The 14,714-nt window shown below is 54.4% G+C and overlaps 1 protein-coding gene across 10 annotated transcripts in view; it reads left to right on the top strand.

Annotated features, from left to right (window-relative positions):
* MPRIP (myosin phosphatase Rho interacting protein) overlaps positions 1-14,714 on the top strand; it is a 72,497-nt gene that overhangs the window by 25,625 nt on the left and 32,158 nt on the right. For 5 of the 10 annotated variants that reach the window (XM_063171676.1, XM_063171670.1, XM_063171669.1 and 2 more), the window contains exons 4-7: positions 4,757-4,908; positions 6,865-6,949; positions 10,294-10,504; positions 10,900-11,416. In XM_063171676.1, the coding sequence (XP_063027746.1) occupies positions 4,757-4,908; positions 6,865-6,949; positions 10,294-10,504; positions 10,900-11,416 (965 nt within the window). The remainder of the gene's footprint in view (positions 1-4,756; positions 4,909-6,864; positions 6,950-10,293; positions 10,505-10,899; positions 11,417-14,714) is intronic. The other 5 variants (XM_063171677.1, XM_063171678.1, XM_063171680.1 and 2 more) reach the window with 3 other exon arrangements.

Here is a 14,714-nt window from a genome sequence, read left to right as displayed (position 1 = left end):
GATTTGGGAGCTGCATCCCCAGCTGGATTTAGGTCATGCCTCGCCTTGCATGGCTGAAAAGGGGTGACTCTACATCTGAAAAGGGATCTCTGCAACTCCCTGAAAGGTGGCAGCCAAGTGTGGGTCAGTGTCTTCTAACAGCTGATAGGACAAGAGGAAATAGCCTCAATTTGCTCCGGAGGAGTTTTAGGTTGGATATTAGGAAAAATTTCTGTAATGAAAGAGTGGTCAAGCATAGGAACAGGCTGCCCAGGGAAGTGGTAGAGTCACCATCCCTGTAAGTGGTCAAAGAGCCCATAGATGTGGTGCTCAGGAGGATGTGGTTTAGTGGAGGACCTGGCAGTGCCGTGGGTTGATGGTTGGAGGTGTTTCTACAATTCTGTAACTTTTCAAGGAGTTGGTGCTGTCCTGACGGCCTCCAGGCGGGAATGGTGGATGTGGCTCTGGGTTAGGCTCCCCGTGCCATGCTGGTGCTGGGAGCTGCATGTCCAAGCTCTGTCTGTGCCCTTGCCCAGCCGTGGTTGTCTCCACGTTGCCCTGATGTGCCTGTGACAGTGTGACAGCAAAGTCCTGCTCCCTTCTGTTTGCATCCTGCCTGGAGCACTGTGATCAGCTGAGCCCAGGCACTGGGATGGGGGAAGCTTTTAGCAGACACAGGAGCTGCCTTTGCAGAGCACAGGGGAGTGCTGTGAGTGAGCAGCACTCGGCAGCCACCTTCATGAATATTTTAGCTGGGAGAATTAACATTTGTCAAGGCACATTTATGGAGGCAGCGTGGATGTCTCTTCCCCAGGCTCGCTGCTGCTCCAGGGCAGTGCTGGGAGCCAGGGCAGAGCTGCCAGATCCTGAGCCCAGAGTGGGGCAGCAGAGCTGTGATCTCCCCTGGGACAGCCAGGCCCCGGTGCCAAGGCAACCAGCCCGCCATGCAAGATAGACAAATGGTTGTGGGGTTTTTTTTTTTCCTCTCTCTTCCCCTCCTGGTTCTTGGCAGAAAGTAAAATGTCCCTTTTGTTTGGTTTCCTCCTCCCCCTGCCCCATCGCCTTTCTTTAAAGGTTGTGTTCCAGATTTCATCAACCCACGTTGTGTAATAGCCCTGGACAACAGGCTGGGCATTGGCCATGTCCCATGGAGGCCGTGGCACAGCCCCTCCTCAGGAGCCTGACCCTGGGGTTACCTGCTCCAAAACATCCTGTGTACAGCTCCTGAGCAAAGCTCTCTTGTAGTTTGTATCGAGCTGCTATGTGTTAGAAATGACAGGGAAAGTCTTTGGAAAAAAATCAGAATTTTTAAAATCAAAATAATCCTGTTTTTCTACCTAAAATAATCCTGGTTTTCTACCTCAGCCCTGCAATGCCTTATGGAAATGAGGGACTTTGCAGATAAACCCTTTTTATTTACAGCATCTGCTCCTATACCTGGTAGTTCATCACCTGTGAAGCTCCAGCACTGTGCAGGAGGATGCAGTAATGCCCTGCTTGGGATTTCTTCCTGCAAGCTTCTGAGAGGTCCCCATTCTTTCTTTCCCTCCTTCCCACTGCCCAGGGAGGGGGCTGCTGCACTTGCTGAGCTCTGCATCCCAGGAGCATCCATCCAAAGACCCCTGCATCTCATCCAGAGGCTGCTGCTGCTGTTGATGTGGAGAGCCTGGCATGACTCACGGCCTGGGCACCCAGGGAGGGAGAGGAGGAGGAGGAAGAGGAGGAGGAGAGCTCTCTATAGGCTTTGTGTGTTATGGAGAGGGACACTGTGAGCACGTGTGTGTGTCAATAGGGATCTGTCACTCCAGAGGGAAACAGCAGCACAATTGTTTCTTGTCTCTGGTTCCTCTGCTGGTACTGGCAGCCTGGAGAGCTGGAGCTGCTCTTGTGACGCGAGTGCTCCTTTTCCTGTGCTGGTGAGGGACAGGCACTGCCCCAGCGACTGGGCTGGAGGCACCTGCTGGCACTGGTGGCCTCAAGGAGAGCTGGAGGTGGTGGTGGCCTTGATGATGTCCTCTGCTTCCACAGAGGTACACCCTGCTGTGCTTCCACTCCTAGCCCTAGTTAAATGACGCGCCCAGCCACCAGATCCAGCTCTGGGGTAGCTGGGGGCTCCATCCCAGCAGCAATGGGAGAGGGCAGAGGCAGGGCCAGCACCTGGGGACAGGGCTGTCCCTCAGCTGGGGACTGGCAGCAATCAGGAGCTGAGGCTGAGCATCCCCTCCTGCCTCACCCAGACACAAAGCCACTCTGGGGTCTGGTGCTGGGCTCAGCCTTGTATCAAAGCATCTGCTCTTCCAAGGGCTGGTTGAAATCCCAGCCCTGTTTTGGTGTCTCTGCCGTGCAACACTTCTCTGCTTCTGCATTTATTTATTTATTCCCTTTCAATGCTGGAGCCACACAGTCCTCACCTGGCCAGGGACTGGCTTTGCTCATCCTTCTCCAAGGTTCCCCAGCCTTGAGAAACCCTCCAGCCCAGAAACAGGGGCTCAGAGGTGAAGAAGGGGCCCAAGCCATCCCCTTTTCCTTGGTGCAGTTTGTGTGTGTGCACACGCATTTCCACCAGGCACCATTTGCATTTTGGTTCACTTCAAAGTGCCTGTGCTGCCTCCAAGGAAGGAAACAAATGGTGTCAAGGAATTTACATCCCAAGTGAGTGAGGCTGCTGGTCTGTCAGGTTTCATCTGCTGCTGAGGGGTGTGGGGTGCAGGGGAGCTGCAGTGGGATGGAGGGTTCATCCCCAGGGCTGCAGATGGAAAATGGTCATTCCCAGCTTTGTTCCCAGCTCTTTCCTGCTGTCCTGGCTCTGAGGTGCAGTGCTGGATGGAGACTCATGTGTCAGGCTGTGCGAGATGCCAGCATTCACCTTTCACAGGGAGGGCTGAGTGGTAAAACCACTTTGCAGGGCCAGCCCCCAGACCGGCTCCTCGGCTCCCGGCTCCGGTCCGGGCTGGGCGTGGGCAGCAGGAGCAGCCACCCTGCGCTGCCATGGCCCTGCAGGGTGCTGCTTCTTCCTCTCCTCCTGTGCCAGCTGCCTGCCAAATCCCTCTGGGGCCTTACAGGGAGACTGAGTAACCCAAGATCCCCCTGTGGGGCTCCCTCCCTCCTCCTCACCCCCTTGTCTTTGTTGAATTCCCTGGTGTAAAACTGCTCTGGGAGGGGAAGGAGGTTGGACCTGGACCTTACAGTCCTGGAGGCCTTGGCTCTGCCAGAGGCCAGCAAGACAAAAACTTTTCTAGGACTCCACTTGGAACAGGAGAAAGTTTTTTCCGTTGGGTTTTTATAGCTCCCGGAAAGCGGGGTTTTATTTTTGTCGTCTAAGACAAAAAAATCCTCTTAGGAGCTGACTACCCGTGGTGGTGCAGGGCAGGAGGCTGGGCATGCGCCCTGCTGGGGTCTGGGCTGGGCTTTGCTCTCCCTCCCTCCATCCTGGGGGGTCTCTGGATGCTGATTCCCACAAGGAAAAGAGGAGGGTTTGGTGTCCCTGATGTACAACTGGTCCCATTTATGTACCCAGTGCTGAGCACCTGTGGTGGCTCCTTGCCACCCCTGGGCTGTCATAGGATGCTCCCACCCAGGGACACAGCTGCGGGGAACAACCTTTTTCCTGGGGAAAGGGGTTATTTCCCACCACTCACAGATGGCTAAACTGGAGGCTCTGGGAGACTGATTTGGATTTTCTGGGTTTGTAGGCTGGGGCCATTGAGCTCTCTCCTGTCATCCTTTCTTTGCATGGCACATGCTGCTTTTGGAGGGGTTTTGCTGGTAGGGGAGCTGGTTTCCATGGTAAAAACCTTAACAGCATCTGCCAGAAATCCGTCTCCTTGTTGGCCCGGCCATCTGGAGGGCGCAGGGAGGCTTTGGCAGGGTGAGGAGGTGTCCACAGGCTGCTTTAGGTCTCCCTTTGGTGCTGTTGGCAGCTCAGAGGGGTCTCTCCCTCACCGTTTATGTCCCAGGTGCAGGTTTGCCCTGGGGTGCTAGAAGGACCCCAGTGTCACCGAGCCTGGTGGGGACAGGCAGCCTGGGGACATGGAATGGCTCAGGGGGGAGGGCTGCAGGCCCTGGGGACGGGTGGGTACGCTGTAATCGGATGAGCCAGCGCTGCTCCAGATGGACCTGTCAGCTCTTGTCAGTGCTGACACCCCTCTGCATGTCCCTCAGTGTCCTCTTGGGCCACAGGGGCCACCACCTGTCCCACTTCACCAGGTCTCCTTGGACCTGTGGGGCTGAGAGGTGACACTGTTCAGAAAACCCACCAAGCAAGGTCCCTTCCATGCAGCAGTCCCTCTGTGGATTTTTAGAATTTTAATGAAAAAACCTGGTGCTTGTGTCTGTGTGTTTATCCCTGAGCCATCCTGTGCTGAGGACAGTGGGACCTTGCTGCTTTGCCATCCCTGTCCCCAGGTGCCACCCTACCAGCCCAGATGGATTGCAGCTGCAGAGCAAAGCTGGCCGCTTGGTGCCCTTCCTCAGTGTCCAGGTGCCACAACAGGGCAGCCATCCTTCCCTGCATGTTTAGCATAGGAGAAGCACTTCAGTGGCAGCAGTGGACCATGCTGGTGTGGCAGGAGTTGTACTGGTTGGTCTGTGTCCCCAGGTGTGTGGCACAGAGCTTTGCTGTGCACTGGGCATGGCACACAGATGGATCTGGTTATGTGTGGGCAAATCACCTTGGTGTGTAGGATCCTGGTGTGCTCCAGGAGAGCTTTTAGGGCTCAGCTCTGCACTCCTCTGCTCTTCTCTCCTTAAAGTTGCTCCTTTCTCCTTTCCCTTGCAGCCAACCACCCTCCCCCAGGGCACCATCAACATGAACCAGTGCACGGACGTGGTGGACGGGGAGGGCAGGACAGGGCAGAAGTTCTCCCTGTGCATCCTGACCCCGGAGAAGGAGCATTTCATCCGAGCTGAGAACAAGGAGATCATCAGTGGGTGAGTGATGATCAGAGCTGGGGCTCAGCCACTCCCAGGCTCTTCCATTAGCCAGGAGGAAGAGGAAGGTGGGTAGGACCTATGGCTGTGCATACCCAGACTGATTCTGGGTGCTGGGGTAACCCCACAGTGCTTTTAGGGATCCCATCCCATCCCATTTTAGGCACCAAGACCACTGGCACATGTCCCATAATTCTGGGGCTGGCATGTCTGACCCTGAGTACCATCCACTCTCTGGTCTTCATCCATCCCTCATCCATCCATCCATCCATCCATCCATCCATCCATCCATCCATCCATCCATCCATCCATCCTCATCCTGGGCAGATGTGGAATCCTGGGGTGGATGCTCCCCACCTCCCTGGTCCCAGGGAATCATCTCACCTCCAAGGATGGTTAAAATGTCACAGGAATGCAGTGGCTCAGTGACACTGAAGATTAGACCATTAAAGCGAGCAAATCAGGGTAAAATTCCCAACTCCAGGTGTTGAGTGGTGACCTAGAAACATCCTCTTCCATCCCTCACATGCCAGCTGGGGTTGAAGCTGGTGCTGGTGAAGGTGCAGAGCCCTGGAGAGCCGAGCTGCCAGCACACAGTGACAGAGTGGGGCTGTGCTGCTGCTCACCTGAGAGCCTTTCCCACATGGAGTGCCTGGAGCTCAGTGCCTCCCTCTCAAAATCTGACATTTGAAACTCCAGCAGGAAGGTGAAGGGATGAACACTTGCTCTTTCCCACTGTTCCCAGGGCACAGCATCTCCTGCCTCCCCCAGCCCTGGCAGCAGCAGAGTCAGCACTTTCTGCTGAGATTTCTATTTCCGAGCCTTATCTTCAGTCGAGACTCCCCTCATTATGTAAATACTTGTTGAAATAGACATCTTTCTACCAAGAATTTGTGATTTTGACCAGATGAGTGTTTTCATGCATTGAAATTTCCCTGCCTACTGAGACAAGAGAGCACAGGTGAGCCTTGGGTTGGCAAACCTGTCCCCACAGCCCCATTCACAGCGACGTGCTGCAGTGGCTGTGGAGCTGGGATGCAGAGCCATGTGGGAATCACAGCCCAGGGGAGTGAGCTCCTCTCCTCCCTGCAGGAGCACTGACTGCCCCAAACCATGGCCAGCCCCATGGCCTGCTCTCTGCACCCTCTCCCCACGCTCTGGTTCCCAGCTCAGCCTTTGTTGCTGGTCCTGCCTGCCGTGGGAGGGAGAGGCATTGCGGAGTGAGGTGGGGCTGATTTATTGCTCATCAGCCCAGCAATGGGTTTTGAAGCAGTGCTTTTGCTCCTGACTGCAGGCATTAATCATCCCCCAGCAGTCCCACTCTGGGGCTGAGCCAGGCTGGTTTTGTTTGCAGTTGCAGCACGACAGGAAGATTTCCCTGGCTGGGGGAGAATTGGTTTCACGTTCATTCTGTGCTTCTGGCGTTCATTGCTTCACCAAACCCCACTTGATGTTGTCATCTCCGAACACTTTACAGCAGCAGTGTGCAAAGCAGGGGGAGAAGGAAAGGGGAGCAGGGACATTTGGGAATGTTTCCCAGTGGTGCAGGGATCCCTGTGGAGCTCTCAGAGATGCGGGGGCAGGTTGTCAGGCCACGGTGGGAGGACACAGGACTTCTCAATGCCGAGTTCATGCTGCTCTTCCTTGGACAAAAGCGCTCTGTCTGCAGCGTGCGGGTGTTGGCATGGCTCAAGGGGACGGTCCTGCTGGAGGCTCTGTCCCTCTCCACTGTCTTTCAGGATCCTTGAATCCCTGCCCCATGTCAGCCTTGGCTGTGGCCTCACTTTTGTATAGAGCCAAAGCACCCTGGGGTCATCCCTCTTCTCCTGCCTTATTTATCCCCCAGGAGCTGGTTGGGATGGTTTCTGGGCATTGTTCAGCAAGCTGACCCTGACCAGGTCAGCATCAGCCCTGTCCCTGTGGCACAGACCTCACCTTCTGCTTCTCTGCCTGCAGGTGGCTGGAGATGCTGATTGTCTATCCCAGGACAAACAAGCAGAATCAGAAGAAGAAGAGGAAGGTAGAGCCCCCAACTCCCCAGGTAACCCAGGGACACACACACACACTGTCACCCAATCCCTTGCCTCACTCTCAGGGCTGTGGCCTTGCTCTGGTCCTGGGGTAGATCCCCCCAAGCCATCAGGATCACCAGCCCTCTGATGCTGCCTGTGTGAGAGTTGGGGCAAGCCAGGACAGCAGATTGGTGTGAATTAATTCCTGGTCACCACTTCCAGGCTCACACACTCCTGCTTTCCTGGCTGCTTTGGGGCCACGTTCTGCCCCCTGTGTGCTGCTTTGTGGTGCCACCCCTGCACACAATCCTGGGAGTGGCCACAAAGCCACATGGTCCCCAAGGGGGATCAGGGAGAGGTGCTGTTCATGGGCCTTTTCCTCAGAAACAGGATGAAATTCCATCGGGCTCCAGTTACTCCCTTAGAGATGACCCCAGAGATAATGGGAATGAAAGGAAAATACGAAAGGCCAGGGCCAGGCTGGGAGCTCCGGGGGCCGGAGCTGGGCTCTCCAGGGACCCGCCAGTGGCTTCGTGCTCACTTTGACTATAAATGGTAAAAAGTGGGGCCGGCTCTGACTCACTCGTTCCTGCCTGGCTCCCACGTGGCTGGAATGGGGGACAGTCCCACAGATGGGGAACGTGACCCCAGGGCCACCCTCGTCCCTCGCCGGGGCTGAGAACAGCCGTGTCCCTGAGGCCGCCTGACCTCTGCCTGTGTGTCCCACCACAGGGAAGGCTCCTCCAGCCTTGCTGGGGACCAAAACCAGCATTAGGGCTCCCCTGAGCCTTCCTTGGTCAGGGCTCCCCTGAGCCTTGGTTTTCATGTCCTCTTTGATGAGGTTCCAAGGATGGCCCTGGTGCAAACTGGGCCATGGATGGGTTTTGTACAGTGTTTGTTTGAATAAGTTTTCATCACTCCACTGGATAAAGATGTTCTGGGCAATGGGAAAAATGTTAGTGGGGGGATGATCCTTTTTTGAACACCAAGCTGTAAGTCTGAGCCACCCCTTGCCAAGGTCTGGGGTCCTCACAGCCTGAACAACCCCATAAGTGCTGGCTCTGGTGATGCTCTAGGGAAAATGCCTCCTCCCTTCATTCTGAGTTGTCAATCCTCAATTCCTAAGAAATGGACTGTTGCATTTGGGGCACCCCAGGGAGTGGATGCAGCAGGGCAGGGATGCTCACCCTGGCCAGGGTGCAGCACTAAACCCAGGCTGGCTTCAGCAGGGGGACGGGGTGGAGATGACAAGAGGCGCAGAGCCAGAAAAACATCATTCTGGGTTACATTTCATCACCATGGCAACTTCTTGGAAACCGTACAGGATCTGAGCTCCTGAGCACCAAATAAGGGAAGTGGCTGTGGGAAGGATGGCGGCTCCCCGTGGGCAGATGGGCTCCCCAGGTGCTTGGGGATGGGGACCAGGGACCCTGGTGGCACACTGCCCTCTTGTCTTGGCACAGACCACCCTGTTTTGCATGCTACCCTCCTTGCACTCTCTCCATCCCATGGCTTCCATCCCCATGGTGCTGGGAAAAAGGCTCAAATTCACTTTGCAAAACCAACCTCCATGTGGGAGCTGCTGCTGATGGATGCTGTGCTGTGTCAGGAGCAACCTGCAAAGTCAGAAGCAGCATCTTTCCTCTGTCTCCCACATCCTGCTGATGCAGGTGGCTGGTCCAGGGAAGGAAAGAGGATGCTGAGGAGAAAATCAGCCCTGAATCCTCCTCTGTGAAATGGCCTCTCTTTAAGTTGGGTGCTGTTCAGCTTGCTCTCCATGTGCTGGTGGAGAAAGCTTGCATTCTTCCTAAAGATGACCACGCACTAATCAGGCAGTAGATCATGTCTTAGAGCTGCTTAGGGAGGGGTGGGCATCTTTGTGATATAAAAAAATAATTTTATATTCTTGCTTTTTCTCACTCTCCATAGCTTTTGGTTGTGTGTGGTACAGCAGACCTTGATCCTCTTGGAGCATCAAGGTCATTTTCAACTCCCCATCATTTTGCATCATCCCTCTGCAAAATCACCAGGGTGGGAGCAATGCACAGAATACCACTCCTGCTGCAGATTTTTGGACAGGGAGTTTCAGGTGTTTTCACTTTGCTTTGCAAGCAGGTTGCAGTTTTAGGGGGAAAAAGGCAGGATTCTCTTGCAGCTTTAGCTGTGCTCCAGCACTGGGAGAGACTGGAATGCCTGTGCCTGCCTGCTGCCCATGGGAACCTGAGGCAGGGTTTGGGGCTGAAATGTGGGATTTGAGGCTCTGCCCTGGGTTTGCACGGGGGTGTGGCAGGCTCAGGTAAGCAGAGCGTGCCCAGACACACCTCATGCAACCAGAGGCTGGTTTTGCTGATTTTGGTGCATTCTGTCTCTTAGAGTTGTTCATACTCCTGAGCAGGAGAGAGTTAATGTCTCTGCTCCCTCACAGACTTCTTTTTGGCCCACATCTCTTCCTAATTAAATACATATCTACAAATAATTACGTGGGGGTGTGTGTAAGAGATATATAAAGATACATATCCTGAGCTGGTGATTAGCTTTGGGCTTGGATCAATGAAGGAGAGTGTAAGGGACCTTGGAGATTGGCCTGATCCTCTGCCTGAGCAGGATGCCCCTGAACTCTGGATCGTTTACCTCCAGCACTGCATTCCTTTGGTGTGAAATTTCCCAAGGGGATTTTTTTTCAAATTGAGGTCATTTGCTGCTTGTCATGGCTGCGTGTGGAGCCAGGACACACTCCCTGGGAGATCCCTGGTGGCTCTGGCACAGCCCTGCAAATGCCAATGGAGGTGCAGGGCTAAGACCCACCTGATGTGGGAGGAGGGGATGGAAAGGATGCTCTTTGCAGCCCTTGTTCCCAGCTTTCAGTTGTCTGTTTGCGCACTCCTGTGTTCCCCCCTGCTCCATGGAAAGGGAACAAGCAGCTGGAAAACTTCCCACAATCCAAAGGGGAGTTAATTGTCACTGATTTATGGGTGGCTTTAAGAAAAATAATCTGTGAATGCAGAAGTTTAATATGACAACAGCAAAACATCTGCTAATGAACAAAGCCAAGGAAGGAGTTGGGAAAGCTGCTGCCTCTTCTGGGTCACATTCTGAACCTGGGCTGGCCGGGCTGTGGCCACCAAAGGGGCATCATCCATCATCTGATGGGCTCCAGAGCTCCTTGTTAGCAGAGAAGCACTGAACATGATGGGGAGTGTTTTGAAAGCTGTAAACAGTGACACATGCCACTGTCCCATCCCTGTCCTGCTGTGACATGTCATGGGCAGCACCCAAGCTATGTGGAGCTCACACCTTGGGGCCAAGCTCATGGGGATCCTGAGTGTGGATCTGGGGCAAACTCTCTAACTCCTGTGTCAACTGTTTTTTTTAGGAGCCTGGTCCTGCTAAGATGGCTGTGACCAGCAGCAACATTCCCAGCGCTGAGAAGGTCCCTGCCACCAAGTCCACGCTCTGGCAGGAAGAAATGAGGGGCAAAGACCAAGCAGATGGGGGCAGTGGCATTGGCCCAGCCCAGAGCCCCATGCAAGGCCAGGCTGGGGCTGCCAGCTCCATGAAGGACCCTGTGCTGGACAGCAAGGAAGGTGAGAGATGGGGGTGGATGAGGTGTCCATTGCCTTGCACCATGGAACTGTGCTTAAACCAGACTGGCAAGGACAGAGATGGAAATGGATGCAGAGCTGTGACTACAGCTACCCATTTCTTGGTTTGAAAGTTCAGATCATTCACCTGTACAAACCTAGCCCAAGGGTTGGATCAGCATCCCCAGTTGCCTGCAGACTATCCCACCATGTCCATGGGCGTGAGGGCTGCTCAGGGTGGAAAAGCCAAGGGTGCAGGAGGTAGCACTACGTGGGGCTGGTACCCAGACCAACTTTGCTCTCACACCTGCCCCTGTCCTGGGTGGAATCAGGGTGTTTCTTTCTTAAAAGCAGAACTTGGACTCGAAACCAAGCGTGGTGACTTCTCTGTCCCTTAGAGGAGAGCTCCATGAACGGGGACCGGATAGACTGCGGGCGGAAGACGCGTGTCGAGAGCGGGTACTTCTCCTTGGAGAAGACCAAACAAGACTCGAAGCTGGAAGAGCAGCAACTGCCACCCCCACCAAGCCCACCCAGCCCCAGCACCCCGAACAACAGGTACAGTTATCCCAAATCGCCCTCACAGGAGCATGCCCAGCCCTTTCCTTCCCCAGGTATCCGATCAGGCGACCGAATGATTCACAGCTTCTCTCTGAACTCCTTGGACTCGAAGAGCAGTTGCCCCATGCACAAGGACTCCAACAGCAGAGATGTGGGAAGGGGAGCTGAGAAATCGGGGCGGCCCCTTTCTTTTAAAGCCAGCCGGCAGTACACCACCCTGGCCGACGTTCCCAAGGCCATTAGGATCAGTAATCGTGAGGCCTTCCAGGTGGAGAGGAAGCGGCTAGAGCGGAGAACCCGCGCTCGTAGCCCTGGCAGAGAAGAAGTGGCCCGGCTCTTTGGGAATGAGAGAAGGTAAGGGATGAGTGGCTCATCTCCTTGCATGCTTCCAGCAGCACTGAGGTTGCGTTCCCAGCGCAGCCCGGATGGAGCAGGTGGAATTTGCTGGGTAGAGCTTCTTTGTTTTTCAGTGCTCCTGGGTTTAAGGGTGCTCATCCTTGCTGAGCAGGTGGTGGGATGTCTTTAATAGTGGTAGTGGGCAGGTGTCACCCTGCCTGGCTGCTCTGGGGTTATAGAATGATTTGGGTTGGAAAGGACCTTAAAGTTCATCCAGTTCCATCCTCTGCCATAGGCAGGGACACCTTCCACTATCCCAGGTTGCTCCAAGCCCCATCCAACCTGGCCTTGGACACTTCCAGAGATGTGGCAGCCAGAGCTTCACTGGGCCACCTGTGCCAGTGCCTCCCACCCTCACAGGGAAGAATTTCTTGCTAGTATTTAATGTAAAGCTGCCCTGGTGTTGGGTGGTGTTGGGTGGTGTTGGATGCCCACCCTGGTGGCACACGCTGGCAGCCAGCACCAATAATTAGGTTAGCTCTCCTCGTGGCGTTAGTGCCAGGTGCCTTACGCAACTGCCTAATGAGCTGAGAGAGGTTTCAAAATGTCACAGCATTAATCTGGGAGGGGAGGGAGAGGTGGGTGCAGTGCCAAGGCAGGGCTCAGCAGGCTGCAAAACAGCTTAGTGTGGAGGAGGATGGGGAGGGCGAACGCAGCGCACGCCGGGTGCCCTCTGGGCGAGGCCGAGGATGGGCTCCACTCGCCCTGGGAGAGTCACATTTGTGCAGTGAGGGCAGTGGAGCAAACTGGGAGACAGGCCCTGGGCGAGAGGGCTGCCTGCCAGTCTGATTTTCCTGCCCTGCTTCTCCTCCGGGCATGTTCTCTCTCGCACAGTTGCAGTAGGAGCTTCTCCTCTGCTCCTTCCCAGCCCCTAAAGGATTGTTTTCCAGACTGGCTGGGAGAGCTGGGAGCAGCTCTGGGATGTGCAGCACAGCCTTGTGCTGGTGCCATCAGTCGGCAGGAGGATCCCAAACCTGGCCCAGAGTGTGTGCAGGGAGTGCTGGACTGGGTATAAATGAGGAAAGCTTGGGTTTGGCTTTGTCTGCCTTGGGAATTGGCTTTTCCCCAGGATGGAGGAGTAGGATACCACCTTGGCCGTCCTGGCTCTGGTTATCAGGCTGAGTTGGTGCTGCCTGTGACATTATGTCCCTGCTGCCTTTGCTTACACAGGATGCCCTGGCCAGTGCCTGTCCCCAGCCTGACAGAGCAGGGCATTCCTCCAGTGCCAGCAGTCCCTTGCCCTGGGTGTCCTGCAGCACTGGGGTCATCCTGCATGGAACTGGGGAGCAGAATTCTAACAGATAACAGGGCCTGGGAGAGGACATTGCTGCCAGAGTCTGTCCTTTTTTAATGTCAGCCCCACTCACTGCCTGCTGGTGGGTGCCTTTTCCCAGGGAAACTCTGTTTTTCCCAGCCTGGCTGTTAGCAGTATTTTTGCTTTATCAGTATTGGCAGCAATTCCCCTGCATCAGCCCAGGGCTTTTATCAGAGCAGAAGGGGTGCAGGGAGAGGAGCAGGAGCTGCACCAGGCATTGGGGTCTTGCTGCCCACAGGGCTGAACCTGGTCCAGCTTTTGGGAGGGGGGTGATGGCAGAGAGAAAGGGGAGGGGTCCCCACCTGCCAGTGGGTTTGGCTGTGGATCACAGCCCTCGGCGCTGGAGGAATGTGCCATGAGCAGGGATGGCTCAGTGGGTGTTCAGGGATGGGCACGTTTGTTCTCTCCTCTGGTAACCTGGGAATTGCCGTGCAGGTGGTGTGGGTGGAGAGGCCCTGTGTCCTGGAGCTGGGACAGCCATGTTGGAGCTCAGTGGACTCAACAGGGCACACAGACACTGTCCAGTGTTGCACCAGAGAATTAACATTCCCCAGCACCCTGCTCAGCTTGACTTGGCTGCTTTTTAACTCGAGTTTACTTAGTCTCTGTGTCCCTCTCATTTTTCTCCTCTGAGCTCAGACTGTGCTGTTTGAGGCTGGGCAGATACAATAACTCATTTCCATGCTGTGGGGTTGGCTTTTCCCCCTGGTTTAACACCATTTGTAATAATCCTTCTCAGTAACCCACTAACATGTCTGGGCACACTTGTCCCATGCCAACCCCACAGGCACCAGCCAGGCATTGTGCAGATCTGCCTTTCAGTGCAGCCAAATGAACTCACTCAGATTCTGTTGGTATTTTCAGCTCTTCCTCCCTTTTTTTTTTTTTTTGGTGTGTAAATCAGTGCAAATGTCAGAGCTGTGGATGGAAAATAATTATTTCAGGTACCCACTGTTGCATCCTGAGTGCCACACCTGCAGGCTTTGCTCCAGATAAAAACATTTGTCAAGGCTTGTCATCCCGCTTCCTTATCACAAGAAATATTACATGATTTAAGGCCAGGAATTTTCTGTGCTGACCATTTATACCTGACTCTGCCTCCATGCAGACATCTGAGCTTGCAGCCACTCAGAATCAGGAAACAGGAGATAATCTCCACGATTTTGGCAGAGCAGCAGAGTGCGAGTTCCCTCTGCTGGCACGTGGCAGGACAGGGCTGCAGCACCCACCAGGATGTCACACTGGGCTGGGGGACAGGGATTGAGGCCAGAGAGGTGGAGCCATCTCCAGTCTCCCCTCTCAGACCCATCCCTAGGGGAGAAGGGCAGGGGCAGCTCTTTGGAAACCCCATGGGTGAATCTGGAGGTGCTGCACACAAAAATCACAGCTGAAAAGAGCTGCAGGGATGTCCTTAGGCAGCAGTCCCCATATCCCAGAGGGACTCTGCAGCTGCGGGGATAAATTCCTGCACATCTCAGGATTTCTGTTTGACAAACTTGGGGTGTTGTGCACAATTCCAGGGGTGCAGCCTGTAAAACCACAGCTTTCCCTGTTCACTTGATGTTCTTCTCACACTGGCAAGAGTTCACTGTGGTGTCAGCCACATCTGCTGTAGGAATGTGGTCATGGGCTGAGGTGTATTTCTAGCATCAATTAATAGCAGAATTGCCTGAAATTGCTTAAATGACCTTTCTCGCTCAAATTCCTTCTCTGGAGTTTCTTGAGGTGTAAAGCTCTGCTCTGAATTCTGCTTCTCCCTATACAGTGGAGCTCCTGCTCTCCCAAATACAGTTTTTTTATCTTGTAAAACTATCCTCGTCATTCTGGTGGACCTCTTGGGAAATGCCTCTTCCTTTTCCTGACACTCTCTATTTTTCTTGATGCTAAATAATGAATGAATCCAATAAAAATAAAGGTCTTTCTTCCAATCAAAGAAAATCA

Source organism: Melospiza melodia, chromosome 18 (genome assembly GCF_035770615.1).
Source record: "Melospiza melodia melodia isolate bMelMel2 chromosome 18, bMelMel2.pri, whole genome shotgun sequence".
NCBI classification, from domain to species: domain Eukaryota; kingdom Metazoa; phylum Chordata; class Aves; order Passeriformes; family Passerellidae; genus Melospiza; species Melospiza melodia.
Note: the sequence above shows the minus strand (reverse complement) of the source record. Positions and strands in the feature narration are given on the sequence as shown.